Source organism: Lissotriton helveticus, chromosome 11 (assembly GCF_964261635.1).
Source record: "Lissotriton helveticus chromosome 11, aLisHel1.1, whole genome shotgun sequence".
Lineage (NCBI taxonomy): Eukaryota > Metazoa > Chordata > Amphibia > Caudata > Salamandridae > Lissotriton > Lissotriton helveticus.
Window position 1 is genome coordinate 649,088,084 of NC_136072.1, and position 21,943 is coordinate 649,110,026.

General features: G+C 46.1%; 1 protein-coding gene across 3 annotated transcripts in view; it reads left to right on the forward strand.

The window, feature by feature from the left end:
* LOC144791723 (disintegrin and metalloproteinase domain-containing protein 9-like) overlaps positions 1 to 21,943 on the forward strand; it is a 2,314,109-nt gene that overhangs the window by 2,006,913 nt on the left and 285,253 nt on the right. For all 3 annotated transcript variants that reach the window (XM_078666489.1, XM_078666488.1, XM_078666492.1), the window contains one exon: positions 16,223 to 16,367. In XM_078666489.1, coding sequence (XP_078522615.1) covers positions 16,223 to 16,367 — 145 coding nt within the window. The remainder of the gene's footprint in view (positions 1 to 16,222; positions 16,368 to 21,943) is intronic.

The following is a 21,943-nucleotide window of genomic DNA, read 5'->3' on the forward strand; positions in this document are numbered from 1 at the left end:
GTGGCCTTGTGTGGCTTAATAAACTTTATTTAGTAGTAGTGTCGCCCTTGAACCTGTGGTGTAAAGATCACGCAACTGTATGATAAATTTGCCCCTAATTGGTATTGGCTATTAACTCAAATATGACTCAGTCTCTATTACCCTAAGCTAATTCCATTTTATATGCTTTTTGAGAATTATTTGCATTTTGATTCATGCTGACTATTTTTTTTTTATATACGGTTTCTAAATTTGAAGTAAACCTTCATAGTTTTGACTTTCAAGCTTGTCTGGTGTATTAGTGATTTTACTTGGTTCATCTCTATTCTGGGGTCATCGTTTTGTACTCATGCAAGACCCCCATATCGAAAATGAGTGGTGACTTATAATGATAATATAGTGTTAACAATTTTGGTAGAACCAATCAGCGTCAACAATACTCCTGATCCTAGTTCTCCTAGTCTTTCTGCTCTTTGTCCTCATGGATTTACAATAACCTGTTCCTGGCACACCACTGATTGTCCTAGTGTTTCCTAGTTTTAATGTTCCAGGACCTCCTGTTCATGCCTGCCTTAGTCCTTCCTGGTTCAGGCCTTTCCAGTCTTGGTCCTTCTAGTAATCATTTATTCATTCAAAATCTTTATTTCGGTTCCTTCAGACCTTAAAAGATACAAATAAAACCACATACACTTCCAAGTACAAATACAATAGTGCAGTGAAAACATAAAAACAATTTATACATAGGAAATGTAATGGGAAGAGGTTTGTAGGTTCCTATCGCCCTTTTGTTAAAAACAAATACAAATTTAAATATGTTTAAAAAAGGCCTCTAAAGTTAAAAGAGGATAACTCAGGTTTTTAAATCCAGTTTCAACGACCATTCAATTATACTCCTGTACTTTAATGGGGTAAAAACAATTGATAACATTTCTAATTAATAAATTATACAATACAATTCCCTGTTTCATTCATCATGCACGACTAAATGTAAAAAATAAATTCAAGGATTCTCGAACGAGATCGCTATCATTTCAGTCCTGCTTTAGCCCTTAGGAAACTTACAGCTAGTAAGAATTTACTTACACCAAAAACAATTACTGGTGCTGTATCAGACCTTAATATTCTTTCCGCCTCTTTGCATGATCTTGTTCCTAGGTTTAGACAGATAGGTTTAATCTATTTTTTCCTGGGCTTAGTATAAGCAGGACAAAAAAATAAAATATGCTATAATTTTCTTTCGCTTTATAGACACAAATCATTATCAATTCCGGCATGATTACTGGCCCAACATGATATGGTTTCTTTAGTGTTCAAGACAGCATATATGAACCTCATATAAAACGTTTTTGCTAGTTGAGGATGGACCTCATCCAGAAACAGCTCAAATTTTGCTACGTCCTTAAACAAAAGAAACCTATTTGTTAATGCCCCACTTACTGAACCATGTAACGCACTATTTTGGATATAAGTCCAAAAATTAGATTTGACCATCTTCTTTGAGGCTGAAGACAGTGAAGTTTGATCGATCCAAAACTGCGATAGGCCAATCTTTCTCAGCCATGAACAAACATGTCTGAGCCATGAAATACTTTTGTACTGGTCCAACTCCATAATTTCCTCCAGGCCAGCCTTGTAGTGTAGTAATTCCAGGGGTTGACCACAGTCTTACCCAGAATATAAGTGGTCTCAAAATCGCATAGTGATAAGTCCGTTTAACATTCAAATCCAATGAAATTGGTATCAGTGGTGTACGTACAGGGAGATTTAGAAGCATTCCATAAAATTTGTTTCCCCCCACCTCAAAATTCTTTTTGCAGTAGGGACCCCATATGTCAGCCCCATACAATGCTACCGATTGGGCTTTATATTTAACCCCTTCGACGCTGATGATGGAGCGGTTCCGTCATCAGAGTCGGTTGGGCTGTGCTGATGACGGAACCGCTCCGTCATTGGCACAGCCCTCGGGGGGAGCGCTGGCGCCCATCTTTTGACTGGGTGTGAGTGTTTGATTGGTTCAGATGCTCTGTCCATCACCACCCCCTTTTGTGGCGCTCCCCCCCTGGGGCATCGATTTTCTTCATTTTAGCAGGGGTGGCAGCGGAAGACTTTCCGCTGCCACCCCCGGCTCCCCCACGCTTCCTGGTGACGTCAGCGTGCACAGCGCGCGCCGACGTCATCAGGAAGCGCTGGACGCGCTGGAAGCCATTTGTTTCCAGCGCGTCCAGCTAACAAGGTAGATTTTGTGCTCTCCGGTGGGGCGGGGGGGGGCTGTTTCTCGGTGCCTTGAGGCATCGGGGGGGAGGAAACAGTGTTTCCTCTCCCCTGATGTCCCAATGCAGGGCATTTCTGGAGCAGGATCGCGCACAGCGTCGTGATCCTACACCAGAAATGCCCCCACTAGACACCAGGGATGTTTTTCTTGGCATAGGAAGCGACCCCTTGGGCAAGGGTCGCTTCCTTGGGGTGCAATTTTTATTTCAGACTTTTCTGCCCCCCCTTGGGGCAGATCGGGACTATTTTTCCCGAATCTGGACCCAGAGGGGTAGAAAATCCCACTAGATAACCAGGGATTGTTCTTTTTCTTATAAAGGATGCGACCCCTTGGGTAAGGGTCGCTTCCTAGGGGCAAACTATTTTTTTTAGACTTTTCTGCCCCCCCTGGGGGCAGATCGGTCGTTTTTTGGGCCGAATCTGGACCCAGGGGGGAGTAGAAAAGCCCACTAAATACCAGGGATTGGTCTTTTTTTTATCAAGGATGCGACCCCTTGGGCAAGGGTCGCTTTCTAGGGGCTTACAAATTATTTTAGACTTTTCTGCCCCCCCCCGGGGGCAGATCGGCCGTTTTTGGGCCTAATCTGGACCCAGGAGGAGTAGAAAAGCCCACTAGACACCAGGGATTGTTCTTTTTTTATAAAGGAAGTGACCCCTTGGGCAAGGGTCGCTTCCAGGGGGCAAAATAATTTTTTTAGACTTTTCTGCCCCCACTGGGGGCAGATCGGCCGTTTTTTGGGCCGAATCTGGATCCACTAGACACAAGGGATTCATTTTTTTTTTTATAAAGGAAGCGACCCCTTGGGCAAGGGTAGCTTCCAAGGGGCAATATAAATATTTTAGACTGTTCTGCCCCCCCTGGGGGCAGATCGGCTGTTTTTTTACCATTTCTGGACCCGGGGGGGGGGGTAGAAAAGCCCACTAGACACCAGGGATTGTTTTTTTTGTATAGGAAGCGACCCCTTGGCCAAGGGTTGCTTCCTTGGGCCCATATGTTTTCAAAAATATGTTCTGCCCCCTCTGGGGGCAGATTAGTGTCTTAATTTGGCCTTTCTGCCCTCTGGAGGGTTACTTCTAGGGGGCCCAAATTTAAAAAGATTTATATTCTGCCCCCCATGGGGACAGACACCCCATTTGTGACATACCCTGTGACATAGCCTTTTGTAATGTGTATTGTTTTTGTTTCTTCTAATGTGTATTGTTTTATTTTCTCCTTAGATTGTTGCAGTGTGCGGTTCTGTTACTGGTGGTTCTGCTGTTTGTGTAGTTGCATGTGTTTGGTAAGAGACCTTTTTTGTTCAGTTTTAATGTAATTGTTTTTTTTGCAAAGTGTGTAATAATATGAGTATGTTTGGTTTCTGTTTTTTGTTATTGTAAAACATGTTTTGCATCTATTCTTGATGTGTACTTCTGTAGATGTAAGTTTTTTTTTTCTTCTTTCTAGTGGGATATCGTTGCCTATTTGCTGTGTCTTTGCAGAGTAGGTGCTGGTGAGTGTAGCGGTCTCTTGTAAGTGAATTGTATATTTTTTCAGTATATAGATCTTTGTGATAAAGGCTTACATTTTTTTACTTACTTTGCACAGTGTTGGGGTTGTTGAGTTGTTTGTGCAGACTCCTTTCTTAGTAAGGATGATGGCTAGCCGCCGGATTACTGCTCAGCAAGTTGTGGAATGCTTTTTGATTCTTCCTCTGACCATGGTCCAGAGACTGAGTCTGATTCTGATGCAGAGGTGGGAGGTGAAGATTCAGGTAGTGAGTTTTCTCTACAAATGGCTTCATCTCATGATGAAGATACTCTGAGTGCTGATGAAGCTACTTTTGGTGTGGATGAAGTGCCTGTGGTTGCGGAGGACATTGCTGTGCCGATAGTGCGGCAAGAGGCATCTGGGCTGCAGCCTGGGGCTGCTAGACTTCCAGTTGGTGTAGTGAGACAAGAGGCATCTGGGCAGCAGCCTGAGGCTGCAAGACTTGACGTTGAAAGTTCTGACCTCTGGGTTGCACCAGGCATGGTGCAGCCGGCATTGCCTGAATATACTGGTGTTCCAGGGTGTAGGGTGAACACTGAAAACTTTTTGCCAATTGATTTTTTCAAGTTGTTTATGGATGATGTGTTTTGGCAGAGATTGTAGAGCAGACTAATTTGTATGCAGAACAGTTTTTGAGGGAGAACAGTGCCAGCCTTAAGCCCCACGCTAGAGCTACCCGGTGGACTCCCACAAATTTGGAGGAGATGAAAAAGTTTTTGGGTTTAACTTTTTTGATGGGCTTGCTTAGGAAACCATCAATTACTTCATATTGGTCTACTAGTCCCTTGATGGCAACAGCTATATTTCCGGCAGTCATGAGTCGTGATAGGTATTTGCTTTTGCTTCGGATGATGCATTTTGTTGACAATGGTTTAGCTTTGCCACGAGATCACCCTGATTGTGACCGTCTTTTCAAGATTCGGCCTGTCGTTGATCATTTTGTTGATCGATTTCCTGAGATCTTTGCTCCTGGGAAAAAAATTGCAGTGGATGAGTCTGCTGTTGTTCAAGGGCCGCTTGGTATTTCGGCAATACATTCCTAGTAAGAGGGCACGCTATGGAATTAAGCTTTATATGCTGTGTGACAGTAGGACTGGATATGTCTCTAATTTCAGGGTGTACACCGGTAAGGAATCTAGGATTAACCCCCCTGGTTGTCCGTCGACTTTTGAAGTGACTGAGAAAATTGTGTGGGAACTTGGTCGAGGATTTTTTAACAAAGGCCATAATTTATTTGTAGATAACTTCTACACTGGTGTGCGGTTGTTCAGGGAATTGGCCAAAGTGGACACTGTTGCTTGTGGCACAATCCGCTCTAACCGTAAAGGTTTCCCAAAAGAACTTGTTTGTCAAAAGCTTGCTCGGGGACAGTGCAGTTCATTGCGTTGTAAGGAGCTTCTAGCTTTGAAGTTTTCAGACAGGAGAGATGTCTACATGTTGACTTCCATACATGATGAAAGCACTGAACCGGTGACTGTTTGGGGTCAGGTTTCAGAAGCACGCAAACCTGTGTGCATTTTAGACTATAATAGGCACATGGGTGGTGTTGACAGAGTAGATCAGAGGTTGGAACCGTATGCTGCTCTTCGTAAGGCTTACATTTGGTACAAGAAGTTGGCTATCCATCCTTTCCACTTGGCAACCTTTAATGCTTTTGTTGTGTTCCAGCAATCTTGTCCCCCGTCAAAGATGACTTTTGTAAAGTTTCAGGAGTCTGTAATGTTTTAGTGGAACAGGCAAGTGTTCCTAGAGTTGGAGTGGTGGAGGATGTTGCCAGATTGAAAGATCGCCACTTTCCTGATCAAATTCCTCCTACAACCTCAAAAGACTTTCCCAGTCGGAGATGTAGAGTCTGTTGGCGAAGAGGTTTGCGGAAGGAGGTTCGTATGTACTGCCCCGACTGTCCTTCAAACCCTGTGCTGTCTGTACCTGTTTGTTTTAGAATGTACCACACGCAAAAGAATTTTTGGGAGCATCCATGAGTGGTAAAGTGAACTGGCTGGTCTCTATTCTTTAAAACTTATCGCTCAGTTTCAAAGTTGGCATTTGTGTAGTGTATTTAGATTTAGTTGTTGTGTTAGTAGTTTTATATCAATTTGTTTTTGTTTTTCATTTGTTTTGAAAAAAAACTAAAGTATGATGTTGGTTTGCGTGTAGGGTCCATTGTCTGATGGTGTGCATGGTTTGGCGCTTGGCTGGCGGTGTCTGTGGACTGGTGCTTGGCTGGCGGTGTCTGTGGACTGGTGCTTGGCTGGCGGTGTGCGTGGTCTTGTGCTTGGTTGGCGGTGTGCGTGGTCTTGCGCTTGCCTGGTGGTGTGTTGGGAGTGGTGCTTGGCTGGTGGTGTGCCTGGGCTGGAGCTTCGCTGGCGGTGTGTGTGGAGTGGCGCTTGCCTGGTGGTGTGTGTGGACTGGTGTTTGGCTGGTGGTGTGTGTGGTCAGGTGTTTGGTTGGCGGTGTGCGTGGTCTTGCACTTGCCTGGTGTTGTGTTTGGATTGGTGCTTGGCTGGTGGTGTGCCTGGACTGGTGCTTGGCTGGCTGTGTGTGTGGAGTGGTGCTGTCCTGGCAGTGTGTGTGGACTGGTGCTTTCCTGGCGGTGTGCGTGGTCTGGTGTTTGGTTGGCAGTGTGCGTGGTCTTGCGCTTGCCTGGTGTTGTGTTTGGATTGATGCTTGGCTGGTGGTGTGCCTGGACTGGTGCTTGGCTGGCGGTGTCTGTGGACTGGTGCATTCCTGGTGGTGTGTGTGTGGACTGGTACTTGGCTGGCCGTGTGCGTGGTCTGGTGCTTGACTGGGGGTGTGTGTGGTCTGGTGCTTGGCTGGTGGTGTGCGTGGACTGGTGCTTGGCTGGCGGTGTGTGGGAAGTGACTTAATGCTGGTTACTACACACAGTGCTAGTTGAGCGCCACGCCATGTAATCCATGAGTTTGTGTAGTTGCTGTGTCAGGAATGTGGGCGTGTGAAAAGTGATGGGCCCTTGATTGACGTTGTCTGCTGGTGGAAGTGTAGTAATGTGATGGGTCTGTGGCTGGCGGTGTGAATGTTTTGTATGTGTCACATGTATGAAAGGTGTGTGAATGGCCTGTAAAGCGGTTGGTGCCTTGAAGTGGCTTTACAGCTCACGAGCTGCGAGTCATTGGTTCAGTTTTTTTGTCCATGTAATTGACAGTGCATTTCATTTTTGTGAAATCTCTTGTTAATAAAATTATATATACTGAACCATCACTCGCCCTCGTGCCAAATCCAACCAGTATGTGTGTGTGTTTGAGGAATAGGTGGCTGTGTAGGGATCTTGTTTTTCTTAGTCTCTATGCCAAGGTGTACATTCCGCCTACGAATAACCTGCCAATTGTATATATAGTTGAAAACCCATGGGACTACATGGTGATGTCTCTCTGGTGAAATCTAACAATTAATTTTATCCACAATATCCTGCAAAACTCACAATGTCCGTCATATTTTCCTTGCAATATTGCGCCCAAATTGTCACGCTGTACAAGTAAACAACTAATTTTGTCAAAACTAATTGGTTTAGCTAGAGGGGGTCACATGGGTTTTTCACTCCTTCCTCGGTTGCCATCTAGGGAAACCTAGCAAACCCACACATTTTGGGAAAGTAGACATCCGGGGGCTTTCAAGGGGGTATGGCTTGCATGGATCCTCCAACGTTCCTTTTCTCAGAATCCCTAGCAAACTTTAAATGTAGCTGAAATTTTTTTTTTCAAACATTTTTGTGTGTAAAAGTGTTTCATCACTGGGCTCACACAAATTTTCACCCACCCAGCGTTCCCCCAGGTCTCCCGAAACAAATGGTACCTCACTTGCCTGGGTCTGCCTAGTGCCTGCGACAGGAAACAGCGCAAAACGCAACGTGTTCGCACCTCAATTTCGCAGTGAAAAATGGCCCTTTTTTGGCAAAGTGCCTTCCTTTAGTTTTTGAATTCTAGCTCTGCCGGCACCTAGGGAAACCTAGCAAACCTATAAATTTTTAAAAACTAGACACCCAGGGTAATTCAGGATTGGGTGACTTCACTGCCTCCCACCAGGTTCTGTTACCCAGAATCCCTTGCAAAGCTAAATAATTCACCCAAAAAAACACATTTTCCTCACATTTCTGTGGTGGAAAGTTCTGGAATCTGCGTGGATCAACAAATTTCCACCCACCCAGCGTTCCCCCACTTGCGTGGGTAGGCATAGTGGCTGCAACAGGAAAAGTCCCAAATTGTACGGTGGTGACTTAAAAATTACCTTTTGCAAAACTCCCTTATTTTTCGGGGGGGGGGGCACCTGAGTTTTTGGCCCGGGGCTCGGCGGCAAACTTGGGAAACTACAAAACCCAAACAGTTCTGAAAACTAGACACCCGGGGGAGTCCAGGGAGGTATGTCATGCGTGGGTCCCCCAATGTTTTCATACCCAGAATTCCCTGCAAACCTTAAAATTAGGTAAACAAAACACGTATCCATACTTTTTTCGTGGGATCTCCGTGCCGGCACAAATGTCCTACCACCCAGCGTTCCCCTTGTTCTCCCGAGTAAAATGATACCTCACTTGTGTGGGTGGGCCAAAGCAGAACTGTCACGGTTTGCCAGGTTGCGCCTACGGACTACATCTCCCAGGATGCCGGGAAGTAGGAGGAGTCATGGGTATAAAGGCCTTTGGGAGACAGGCTTTAGTTGTACGTGATTCCCCTTTTGTATTGGTTCCAGAGTACCTAGTAGTGACTTTTGTATCCGGGTTTGGCGTCCTCGGCTGAGGCGCTGGACATTAGATCGGAGAGGGCGGCTGCTCTCTGTCGGGCCTGGGACTGTTCCGGAGTTCTCCCCGCCTGCGGCTGCGGCGGACCTGGCCTGCGAGCGTTCTCGGCTGAGACGCTCGGTGTTGGAGCTCTGAGGAGGGACGGCTGTCTCTCTTCCTTCCAGCACAATCCTGTGTTGTTGAGTCCGCCTGCGGCTGCGGCGGATCTCGTCGGAGAGCGTTCTCGGCTGAGACGCTCAGAACTCTTCCTTGGAAGAAGGGCGGCTGCCTTTCTTCCAGAATTACTTGGGATTTCTCGCCTACGGCTGTGGCGGCCTCTGCCCGCAGGAGGTGGCGGATGAGTTGCTTGCTTCAGCTCTTCAGAAGCGGGTGGCCTGTGCTTTCATCAAAACCCCGTGGGGGAGATAAGCACCCTTGCTGCTTTGTTTTGCTGATCTAGTCATACCTGTATTTGGAACTTGTGCTTGGAACATTGCTGGTACTGGTTGCTGGCATACTAACTTTCTTCTGCGTTTTTCCATTGGAACTACCTGTGTTGTTTCATATCCTTGTTTGCTTATTGACATTGGTTTACCTTACACTGCTTCCTTCAATAACCGGTTACTGGAGAAGGAATTACTTTCTGTTGTGCACAAAAAAGGGAATGGTATGTATGGTGTGTTTTGGGTGCATTATTGGATGACGTGTGCCTCAACCAGGTATAATAGTGTTTGTGTCTTTCTGACTATCAGGTATCAAGATAGAGAAGTATCTATCAGTAACGGTCCAGAGAAGGGGTTGCGTCCAGTGGAGTAACTGGGGTAGGTGTCCCACTAGCGAGAATTTACTGAGAGTAGTCAGTGATTTGTGTTATAACGTGTGTATTATCTTCTTTCTCGTTTCAGTGGTCCCTTCCGTTCCAGCCCCTTCCCTTACCTTTCCCTCGCCTGATTTCCTAGAGGCTCTGTGTAATTACTGTCAGAGTTTCGGGCAGTCAGGAGGTGGACCCCCTAGAGCATCGCCCTGATCCTGTGGAGACTGATCGTGACAAGAACAGGCCAAAAATGTATTTTTAAGAAATTGTTGCGTTCGGGATTGACAAATTAAACACAGAGAATTCTACTGTTTAGGGGTCATCCTAGTCACAGGCCTTTGGCCCACCCCCACAAGTGAGGTATCATTTTACTCGGGAGAACAAGGGGAACACTGGGTGGTAGGACATTTGTGCCGGCATGGAGATCCCATGCAAAAATGTATGGAAAAGTGGCAAGACATAGGCAAATTGCCTATGTCAAAACCACCAGCTTTTGCAAGGGGAGTTACCTGGGTTTTTGGCCCCGTGCTAGACGGCCATCTTGGGAAACCTACCAAGCCCATACATTTCTGCAAAGTAGACACCCGGGGCCTTCCAAGGAGGTATGGCTTGTGTGGATCCTCCAACGTTCCTTTACCCAGAATCCCTTGCAAACCCTTAATTTTAGCTGAAAAAATCAGATTTTTCACACATTTTTTTGTGGGAAAGCGTGGCATCACTCTGCTCACACAAATTTCCTCCCACCCTGCGTTCCCCCAGGTCTCCCGATAAAAATGGTACCTCACTTGCATGGGTAGGCATAGTGGCTGCATCAGGAAAAGGCCCAAATCGTACGGTGAAGACTTAAAAATTACCTTTCGCAAAACTACCTTGTTTTTGGGGGGGGGGGGGGCAGAGTTTTTGGCCCGGGGCTCGGCGGCCATCTTTGGAAACTACCAAACCCAAACAGTTCTGAAAACTTGAAACCCGGGGGAGTCCAGAGAGGTATGGCATGCGTGGGTCCCCCAACGTTTTCCTACCCAGAATTCCCTGCAAACCTTAAATATAGGTTAAACAAAACACTTTTCCATACATTTTTGCGTATGATCTCCGTGCCGGCACAAATCTCCTACCACCCAGCGTTCCCCTTGTTCTACCGAGTAAAATGATACCTCACTTGTGTGGGTGGGCCAAAGGCCTGTGACTAGGATGACCCCAAAACAGTAGAATTCTCTGTGCTTAATTTGTCAATCCCGAACGCTACAATTTCTTAAAAATACATTTTTGGCCTGTTCTGCTTTGGCCCACCCACACAAGGCAGACCCAGGCAAGTGAGGTACCATTTTTTTCGGGAGACTTGAGGGAACGCTGGGTGGGTGGAAATTTGTTGATCCACGCAGATTCCAGAACTTTCCACCACAGAAATGTGAGGAAAATGCGTTTTTTTGTCAATTTTTTAGCTTTGCAAGGGATTCTGGGAAACAGAACCTGGTGGGAGGCAATCGAGTCACCCCATCCTGAATTCCCCTGGGAGTCTAGTTTTCAAAAATGTATAGGTTTGCTAGTTTTCCCTAGGTGCCGACAGAGCTAGGGTTCAAAAATGAAAGGTAGGCACTTTGCCAAAAAAGGGCCAGTATTGACTGCGAAATTGAGGTGTGACCTCCTGTGTCTGATTTCGCGATATCTCTTGCCTCTCTTTATTTAAAACTGTATCCTGGTCAACAATGACCTTTTTCCTGCCTTTCTACAAGTACTTGTCCCTCATGAAACGCTGCGATTTGTTGTCAATCGACAGCTTCTAAAGGCGATAATTCCTGGTATCTGTTCCAGGTTAAGAGAGGGGCAGCTATATCATATGCAAACTTCCCAGAGAGTGGTCTATAGAAGTGTCCCAGGGGTAAGGCATGGATGCAAGTACTCTATAGGGGCATCTCCTCCTGTATTCTTAACAGATTGCGGACCATATGTGGGCGCCTAAAATTTATAACAATACAATCCCCTTGTATGTCCTTTGGGGATTCGCCTACCCACCCTACCCTGTGAACCATTAGAATATCAGTCATTTTTTGTGGGTTGAATTTTTTGAACTTGGTTAACCAGTCGACCGTTTTGTTTAGAAGGGTATGCCAGGATTCTTTCTGTTCCCTTTTAAGGGTAGGGACACCTGCTAAAATCAAAACATACGGACATGCGGCTGGGGGTAACTTTAGAATGTCTGTATTGGGGATTAAATCAGTTGCTTTGGGGCTGTGTAGTCCCCCTATGCCTTCACCCATTGCTAAAGGGTCAACGACCACCTGAGTGCATGGTCTAACACTTGGACCTTCCTCACCAGCGTCTGCTAACTCTGTCCTGCCCCTTACGTTTCCACCCCATTTTGGCTTATCAATCGGGAATCGTTCCTTAGTTTGCCCACCACCTGTGTCCTTCTTTCTGCTTTGGATGAGTGCAAGTGTGTCTTTAACCTCAATTATTTGTTTTACCCCTTCCTCAAGTATTGTTTTAGCGTTCTGACTTAAGGTGCCTATTTGGTTTATGGCAGAATTTATCTGCTCAAGTTTTGTGTCCATTTCACTGAGTTTTTTGGCCATACGTTTGTCGAGCTGGGTTAGCATTTGGCCAAATACAGTTTCAAGAGTTGATGTAGCAATGTGTTCTGCCTGTCCAACACCCTCACTAGATGTAACAGAGATTGGGGTATAGTCTACCTCAGTTTGAGTACCCACTGTGTTACATAGGATTACATCTTAATCGTGCTCATTTATAATTTCGACAGATGTACTAACAATTCCTACCGATTTCTTTTTTGTAGCAGTTTTCTTAGAACCATTTTTACTAACCCTCTGTATCTGTTTGGGTTTCACTTTTGGAACACCTACTTGTCTTGGTATTCGTAATCTTGATGATATTCGTAAGGATTGGTGAGCTATCTTGTCTACAGGTAGGTAACCTGGCTGGATCTAGTGACAACCGTCTCTCTGCCAACTCAATTTCATGAGTGAGCAGCGACTCAGCTCTAATAATAAAGACGTCTACGGCGCCAGTAGCACCCTTTCGCCTATTCATGTTTCTAAGTTCCCTTTTTGAGCCACTGTACGAGCACCGAAAACAGTGTAAGCAAAATCACAATTGTAATTAATTACAAGCAATAGGCTCTGGCCCAAGGGAAGGCAAAGATTGCCTGTTTACCCTTTACACACCTACTTAAACAAATGCTTTGCCCAAGATCAAAATATGCCAGTTCTTGGAGGGGTGGTCCAGTCCAGTCACGGTAAGTCGCGGACGGGCGCAAATGGGCCCGCCCTTGGCCCGGGCGCCGCCCGGGCACGCCCACATATGTCCCGCGCTGCGAGAGCCCTAGCCCCCTTTTGAACACTTCCTGGCGCTCTAGAATGCAGTGCGCGATGTGCACACCGCACAGGATGGTGGGAAATGGAGTTCTCCGGTGTCAGGCAGGCAATGGAGGCTATCTGGCGCCTCGCGTAGCCCAGCAGAAGTGTCCGAGTAGGGGTGGCGGGGAAACAGCGGGAAAACAGCAGCAACACACAGCCGGTGAGAAAGAATGTGGGCTCCCGCGCTGGGGGAGCCCCAGCCCCCTTTTGAATGCCTTCTGGGGCTCTAGAATGCGGTGCCCGATGTGCGCGCTGAACAGGATGGTGGTAAATGGAGTTCTCCGGTGTCAGACAGGCAATGGCGGCTATTGGGCGCCTCGCGTAGCCCAGCAGCAGTGTCCCAGTAGTGGTGGCGAGGCAACAGCGGGAAAACAGCAGCAACACACATCCAGTGAGAAAGAATGTGGGCTCCCGCGCTGGGGGAGCGCTAGCCCCCTTTTGAACGCCTCTTGGCGCTCTAGAATGCGGTGCGTGACGTGTGCGACACACAGGATGGTGGGAAATGGAGTTCTCCGGTGTTAGGCAGGCAATGGCGGCTATAGGGTGCCTCGTGTAACCCAGCAGCAGTGTGCCAGTAGTGGTGGCGAGGAAACAGCTGGAAAACAGCAGCAACACACAGCCGGTGAGAAAGAATGTGGGCTCTAGTAATCATTCCCAGGTACTATGGCTCCTGGTTCTCTTGATCCCTCTGTTTCACAGGCTCCAGTTAGTGGCTCTTTTTATCCTCCTAACCCTAGTCTCCCTGGTTTGCCCATTGCCAATCCTCCTTTTTTGTTGAGGCCTCCTGAATCTGGTCTTCTGGCGCTAGTTTCACTGGAATTTGTTTCCCTAGCATACCTAGTCTGTCTTGTTGTCATCCTCCTACTCTCCCTAGTCCTCCTACTCACCCTAGTCATATTAGTCTTCCTGGTACCCTGGTGTGCCTGTTTCATCTTGTTCTTGGCCCCTGACTCTGGTTCGGGCTGTCCTGATTTTCCCAATAGTGGGCTTCCTGGTTCAGGTTGTTATGGTTCTTTTCTCCCCTCCCTGGCCCTTCTAGCTCCCATAGTGTGCGTTACGCTGGCATATGTAGTCCATGTCTCCCTGGTATAGGGTCATTCCGAGTCTGAAAATTAGGACTTTTAATCCTGGTCCGACTGGCCTTGGACTTCCTTATTCTCTCTATTTTTCTGGATCCTACTGATCATGGGCCTTTTGGTCCTTCATACACTGTTCCTTTCCAGTCATGGTCTTTCTGACCCTGGTCCTTCTGCTCCTGGTTCCCTAGTCCTCCTTGATCTAATCTCTGTGATTTTGGCCTTCCTATCTATTGTTCTGCTTCCTGTTGTTCACCTAGCAATGGTCCTATTGGGCATTTCCACCTGGGTCTCTTGCTTCAGGCCTGTTCCTCCCCTTCCCCTGGGTCTTGGTCAATGAGCTCGGATCCTCCAACCCTCATTGTATTCCTGTTCCTCAACCCCTGGTCCTTCCGTTCCTTCCGGCATTGGCCCTCCTGGTCCTGATCCTCCTGTTCTCCAACTCCTTTTCCCCATCCTTCTCATTCTGGTCTCAGTACCCCTCTTGCTGTTTCTCCTTGCCATGCGCCTCCTCATCTGTTTGTTTTTGCTCTTCTCTGGCCTTGGTCACTTTGGTACTTGTGGATTAGATCTTCCTGGTTTCTGATTTTCCTGGTCTGCATGCCTCTGGTTATCTCATCTCTTCTGGTGGTCCAACTCCTGGTCTGTACTCTAATACTAGTCCTCATCTTCCTCCTACCAATCCTCCTCCAACTTTCCCAAGGTCCCCTCTACAATGACTTTAGTCGTGTACAGTACCCAAGCCTGTCAATCCGATATTTCTTTAGCTTCCAGATTTCCTTTGCAGAGATAAAGCTATCGAAGACAGATATGAGGGCCTATTAAAGATAGGACACAACCCACTTACTATAGTGCTTAGCATATTAAAAATGAAACTAGAATTGTCAAGATACACTGAGCAGGTGACTAAGTTCCAGCATGTCAGTGTTGACATGAGACTACTAAGCATCTGTGCTTGAAACCCACTGTGCTAGGTTGAAAGTGTGAAATTGTGTTTATTCAGCTAGATGTAATCACCTGAATGAATAACTTCTTCTCTCATGATTTACCCACTCACTTTGCTTAACTGCCCCCTGCTTTCACTTCCCCTGTTCCATAACAGCTCCTTTATTGTGTTTACACCCAATGTACCTCCTGCAAAGGACTGGGCTCCTAGCACCAGTTGCCCTGTGCACGTGTCCCTCCATATGTGGCACAGGTAACCATCCACCTCTCTGCATTTCCTGTTTGCTTCTCCTTGTTAGCTGCTGCTCTTTTGCCAGGTCTGAAACTCCAAGCAAGCACAATTCACCTTAAAAAGATAAGCCCAAAACAACCACAAGGTCTTTCATTAGTAAGCCAAAATTAGTACAACCCTGAAAAATAACCATGAACATTAAACAGCAATACAATCTCAGTAGTGAAGAAAACATTTATGAAACGCTCATTAAAACATACTATACTTTGCAGACGTAACTTTAAAAATTCATATACAGAAAACCAAATACTCCGAGACTTCAGCACAAAATATCTGTGCGGCATAACCTGAAGCTTCCAATTTCCTCATTTGTTATTTTAACTTCATGCCACATTTTGCTTAATTTATGTACTTTTACTTGTACATACTATTGTACATTAATATATGCACTTACTTTCAAATGCTTCACACATTTTTCTGTACCTCTATTACAAGATGGACACCACGCTGACATTGCTTAGAATTCTCTTTTTGTTTTTGTCCTGCCAAATAAAGTTTTTCTTCCTACTATTTAAGCAGTCGCATAGATTTTCTAAACCGCGCAAATCGACTTCGCACCTTAGTAAATGGCAAAGTGGATTATGCGTCAGGCCTCCGCCACATATGTGACTCAACTCCTACTCAAAATCTTAGTAAATCTGAGCCTATGTACCATTTGCTGGTAGCCGGATAAATAGCCACTTTCTAAAGAGAGAGAGGAGACAGTTACCGTGCCAACCCCCAGAAAAGTTCATGCTAATGGTAGACATGTAAATTGCAAGAAAATAAACTGACATGACTACCTACCTGTTCTTTCCAAATGCTCTTTTATTACACGGTCTTCCAGTCCTTGAACGAGTAAGCTGTTCACCTGTGATGCTCCATGAACATTAGGATACAGCATGACTTTATCAAAAGAGGCACACAACCTCTTCCACTAATTAATGTCCTTCACTCCTGACTTTCTTCCGCATCTTCTCTCATGGCAGGCCGAGGCGCCCAAAAACTCTAGGGTAAGGAACGGTGTTCAGGGCAGAGATACTAGGCCATCAACAATTGCCGATTAGTACTGAGAAGTGTGGCTGTACAGGATGTAAACTACAACAACTCCAGTATGTGAAATAAACTGGACTAAGCTTAATTGAAAGAAAAATTAGAAACAAAAAAAGTCAGAAAGGGGACAGCAAAAACACTACGAAGAAACAATAATTCTGTACACCACTATTTTTATTTTTCAGGTGTGCAACAGCAAAAGAAATTGTCATTGTGATAAGAACTGGGCACCTCCTGACTGCTCTGAAAGTGGATTTGGCGGAAGCATTGACAGTGGACCTTTAATTAAAGATTCATTTATTAGCTACAGTTTTCCTATTTATAGGTCAAGTAAGTACTGACAAATATTTTCTAAATCTCACAAGTATATATGTAAATTATATATCTCGAAATCTCTCCTGCAGTGTGCTCAGAAACATTTTCTTAAGGAAATTGCCAGGAGATAGCACTTACCAAAGTATTTATCTAGTGAAGTATTGCTTATTTAATTAAGGTAGGGGTTTGGAATTATGTTTATGATGAAAATCTTGAAATGTAGGCCAGCGATTTATAGAATAGACCGAGGGTAAGCGTATTAAATGAGAATGACAAGATAACATTTTAATTTCTGCAAAGAACACACCATGTTTTATACTAGTAGTCCAAATAACAGTGTAATTCATAGATTGTCATCTAGATGAATATTGTATAATATAAATAAATATTAACAATGTGAAAGTACTGGAGGCAAGCAAGATGTCATTACAGAAAGGGTAAGAACACCTGGTAAATAACTATTGGCAAAGACAATGGGGGATATGTACAAGGAAGTGGTGGAGAGAGGCGTTAGCAACTATAGTGCAACGGTGTCTGTGTGCAGGGGAGGATTGTTTGTGTAGGAAGGTGTCCTTTTTTTAAAGGATAGTGTATGTGCACGAAGGGGCACCTTCCTACACATAAACAATCCATGACATTTTGCTTTTCCACGTGTGCTGCACAAGGCAGCACACGGAAAAAGCAAAAACGAGGCAAAATAATGCATTTCTCCTAAAACCTGGTCTTAATTTTGGCGCTGCCTCCTATGTACACCACCCATGTACATTTGGGGCAGTGTAAAAATAAAGGGGTGTTGCGGTGGAACGCCCACCGCAACACTCACTGCCCACTCGGGGGTCTTATTTACAAGCAGCGTAGAGCCAAGTTAACTAGCTGCTGACTTATTGCCACTACAACGTCGATATAAGTGACGTTGTGGTGGCGATAGGGGCTTCTGCATATGCCCCATTTTGTCTACCTTGAATATTCTAATGCATGCAAACACTGGTATGCTGAACTATGCGTGTGTGATTCTCAGTGTTAGCATTTTAAAGCCAGACTTGTTGGCTTTGCTAATGCTTGTTTTCTATAGTAAGCAGCAAGTTGATTTCAAACGTGATACCCATGTTGGAATAGTAAAACAATGTTCTCTTCCAGGGGATACTCATTAATAGTCATAAGCACTGAATAATCTCCGCCCATGAGCGGGAACCCGGAACATATAATAAAATATATATATATGTGTAAATATATATATAATAATAGTACATAGTACTAAACAAATTATACACATATATATGTATAACCAATAAAATGCAGCCCAACATAACCCATAGGCTAATAAAGCCATAATTACATATTTTCTGCAGTATGAAAATAAACCATATAAACAATGCAATAAAAAGGCATGAGCCTCAAAAGCATTCCATAATCAGCAAAAAACCTTTTATTTTCATCAAAGAATCTGTAATAAAAGGCAATTAGCCTAAGAAGGCTGCATACAGAAAAAATATCCCTGTATAGAAAATCAGACTGACACCTCGCCTTTAAGGCCTCAGAGAATCTGAACACTTTGCCTTTAAGGCCTCCAGGGGAACTCTGTTCCCATCATGCACCACAGGTGACAGTTAGGTCAGTTCTTTTTTCCGGCTTGTTCTGTGAGGAACCTGGAACTTGAGCTCGGCTGAATTTGACTGTTTTCAGTCAGAATTTGGTTTTTTCCTGTCTTTTTTGACAGTATTGGCTTTTGGTGGTGTTTTTCTACCTTTTCTGACTAATTTTTTAGGAACATTTTAGTCAGTTATGTCACCTTTATTCTATAAGTGTCCTTCCTGTGGGAAGAAGATGTCTAAAACATATCCTCACTCTGTTTGTGTGGTTTGTCTACCTTCCACACATGATGTGGAAAAATGTTACCATTGCCTCAAGCTTTCTAGCAGAACTTTGAAAGAGAGAGAAAAGGTTCGGCTTTTGGGGCTTATGGAGAGAGAAGGACCTTGTCTTGTGAAAAGGGGGCAAGGAGTGTTTTGTCGTCTGGAAGGTCCCCTTCTCATTCAAAACGTCAAAGATCTGCTTCTCCTGAAGGTAAAAGCAAGAAAAAACGACATCAGGAAGCGTCGAAGAAAGTAAGTGCGGCGTCGAAATCAAGATCACCGTTGACGTCGAGACCAGAGAAAGCTGCATCGACGTCGAAGACATCGCCGGTGAGGCATAAGTCGGCGGAGATCGAGGTCGCCGTCGAGGTGTATCGATGTCAAACCATCTGGTGTCGATTGCTGTGAGGACGACGTCGAGAGCAAGGCGTTCGACGTCGAGAGAGAGCGATCGTCGTCGAGAGGAAGAGTTAGATCGACGTCGAAAGAAAAGTTCAGATCGACGTTTAGAGATGAAGGTACGGCGTCGAGACCTGAAAAGAGAAGACGATCCAGATCGCGGTCGAGACATGGTTCGACGTCGAGGCATGCCTCGGGCTCGAGGCTTGAAATGGTCCAGTCTGCGTCGAGAAAATGTCCGACGTCGGGGAAGTCGACGTCGAGGTCTCTGCTGCTTGTCTCACGGTCGACGTCTAGACATTCTAGATCAGCCTCTCGGACCTCTCATATGTCTTTGTCGAGGTCTGAATCAGCGTCGAGAGTGTTGGATGACCCTCCCAGGTCTGTTTCACACGACCTGCAGTCAAGGGCATCGGTGAGTAGATCTCCAGTGGTCGGAGCCTCTCCACACCAAAATTCTTCAGTGGTGGCTCATTCTGACTCGGTGTCAAGGAAGTCAGCGTCAGGAGAAAGACAGTTGGTCCCCAGAGAGGTGCATGCTCCAGCTTCTGGGTCTCCACATTCAATTGGGAGTGCTTCCTCATCTGCTTCTTCGTCTTCGTTGGGAATGCAGATTGTGCAGGTTTCCCCGGAGGGCTCTCCGGCGCGTAAAACACCACCTGCAGGTATGTCTCCAAGATGGCTAGAGAGCATCCGTCATTGGAAGATGCAGCCAAGACCTAATCAAAGACCACTGACGATGGGGGCTTCGAGACCATCGGCTGGTGGTTCTCCAAGGAGATCCAGATCTCCAGTACGAAAGCGTTCACGCTCTAGGGAACGCAGTAGGCATCGATCTGCTACTCCTGAGAGAAGACATAGATCTCCTGCTTCTTCATCTTCAACAAGGTCTTCTTACAGAGACTATTCGCCCACGATTTCATCAACACCACCCTCCAGGGTTTCGCCTGTAGATGATTTGGGAACCTTCAATGAGGTTTTGTGTTGTGCGGCGAGTAAATTCAATATTACTACGACAGTGCCTCAGGTGAAATCTTCTGTCATTTTTGAGACTTTACATCAGAAGTCCTCTGCTAGGCCTCTGCTTCCACTGGTGCCTGGTTTGTTGGAACCGGCGATGAAGACTTTTTTGACGCCAGCGACTGTAGGATCAGGTCCTTCAAGGATTGCGAAAAAGTATAAGGTACCTGATCAAGACCCCATGTTCCTGCGCACAGATCTGCCATCAGATTCTCTCATAGTGGCTGCAGCCAGGAAGGCCCATTCGGCTACGTCTGTCTCGTCTGCCCCACCTGAGAAAGACAGTAAAAATATGGATTCCTGGGGCCGAAGGATGTGTAACACAGCTGGTTCGGCCATGAGAGTGGCCAGTGCTGCGGCTTTGCTGGGTCGCTATGATCGCCTCTTATGGGACTCTATGGCGAGGTTTGCAGACAAACTTCCAAAGGAAGATCAGAAAGATTTCCTGGAGATTGTGGAAGAAGGTGGTTTGGTGGCAAACCGGAGTATAAGTGCGGCTGCGGATTCGGCTGATCTGGCAGCTCACAGTTATGCCCACGGCATATGCTCCAGAAGATCGGCTTGGCTGCGTCTCACGGGTCTAAAGCCGGATGCCCAAAGAAAGATAGTTAATCTACCCTTCAATGGGTCGACATTATTTGGATCTCATGCGGATGATGAGATGACCAAGATTAAGTCGGAGCTGGACACTCTGAAGGCAGTGGGCCTGGAAAAAAAGAAAGACTTCCGCCGGCGTAATTTTCGTCCTTATGACAAGAGGTCGTTCCAGCAACGTGGGCAATCATCGAACTGGTCTTCGCAAAATCAAGGGCAGAACCAACAGAGATCTCAATTTCAACAGCGCAGACCTGGGCGAGGCAGAGGAGGAAATAGACAACATTCCTCTGCTGCAAAACAGCCTCAGAAGCAATGAGAAGAGACTTCCTCCGCAGCTGTTGTCCACTCCGGTAGGAGGAAGCATTGCGTTATACTTGGACGAGTGGAGAAGATTGACAAAGGACAGGTGGGTCATCGGCATTATCCAAAATGGCTACCTCCTAAAATTCATGAAACCTCCTCCCATTATCAATCCGAAGGTACTTTTTCATCACAACCTAAAGCTTTTGCAAAAAGAAGCAAACATCCTTCTGTGCAAGAAAGCAATAGAGAAAGTCCCTCGTCCTCAGCGAAACCAAGGTCTGTACTCCCGATTTTTCCTGGTGAAAAAGAAATGTCCCAAAGCAGAATTCAGGCCCATACTGGATCTGAGAGTGTCAACTGCTTCGTCAATCCACTTATCCGACAGTTCGTCAAGTATCTTCTCTTCTGGGATCCATGGCATCGTGCATCTTCATAGTTCCAAACACAAGGTTGCACATGCGTCCTCTAAAACAGTGTCTAGAGGATCAGTGGAGTCAGAGGACGGGATGTTGGGAGGATCGGGTTCTTCATCAGTCCGCCAAGGATTCCATCAGGTGGTGGATGAAGAGATCACACTTGATGAGAGGTGTTCCGTTTCATGAAGACCCTCCGGTGCAGACTCTGATCACGGACGTTTCGCTCCAGGGTTTCGGGGTGCTCATATGGGCCCTCTGCAAGTACAAGGGCTATGGTCCGACTCGGAGAAGGGCTATCACATCAACCTGCTGGAGCTGTGGGCTGTTCATCTAGCCCTCAAGTCACTTTTTCCATCTTTCCAGTCTCGGTCCCTCCTGGTGCAAACAGACAATACAACGACAATGTATTATTTAAACAAGCAGGGGGGTACTCGGTCCAGGACTCTGTCCATAGAAGCCCCGACCATCTGGAATTGGTTACTGGCGAGAGACTTGTCGATAACAGCTGTACATCTGCCGGGAGTTCTCCACTCTCAAGCGGATTTCCTAAGCAGGGACTTCGTCGAGGCTCACGATTGGGTTCTCAACGAGGAAGTCACAAACAGTATTTTCCAGGCATGGGGAACACCAGATATCGATCTGTTCGCAGACGCGGAAAACGCAAAATGCCCCGTCTTCGCGTCCAGGTTTCCCCAGAGCGGGTCTCAGGGGAATGCCCTTTTGATAGACTGCTGTCAGAACTTACTGTACGCTTTTCCACCGACCCCGTTGATACCAACAGTAATCAACAGGATGTACAGAACCGACTCCAGGATGATTTTGATTGCCCCAGAGTGGCCACGCCAATGGTGGTTTCCAGATCTCCTTCAGTTGTCGGAAGTACCACACAGGAGATTGCCGTGTCGCCCGGATCTTCTGTCCAAACAGAAGGGGAGAGTGTTCCACCCCAATCTGTCCTCCCTGCGCCTGGCAGCATGGCTCCTGAAGTCATCCAGTATGGACA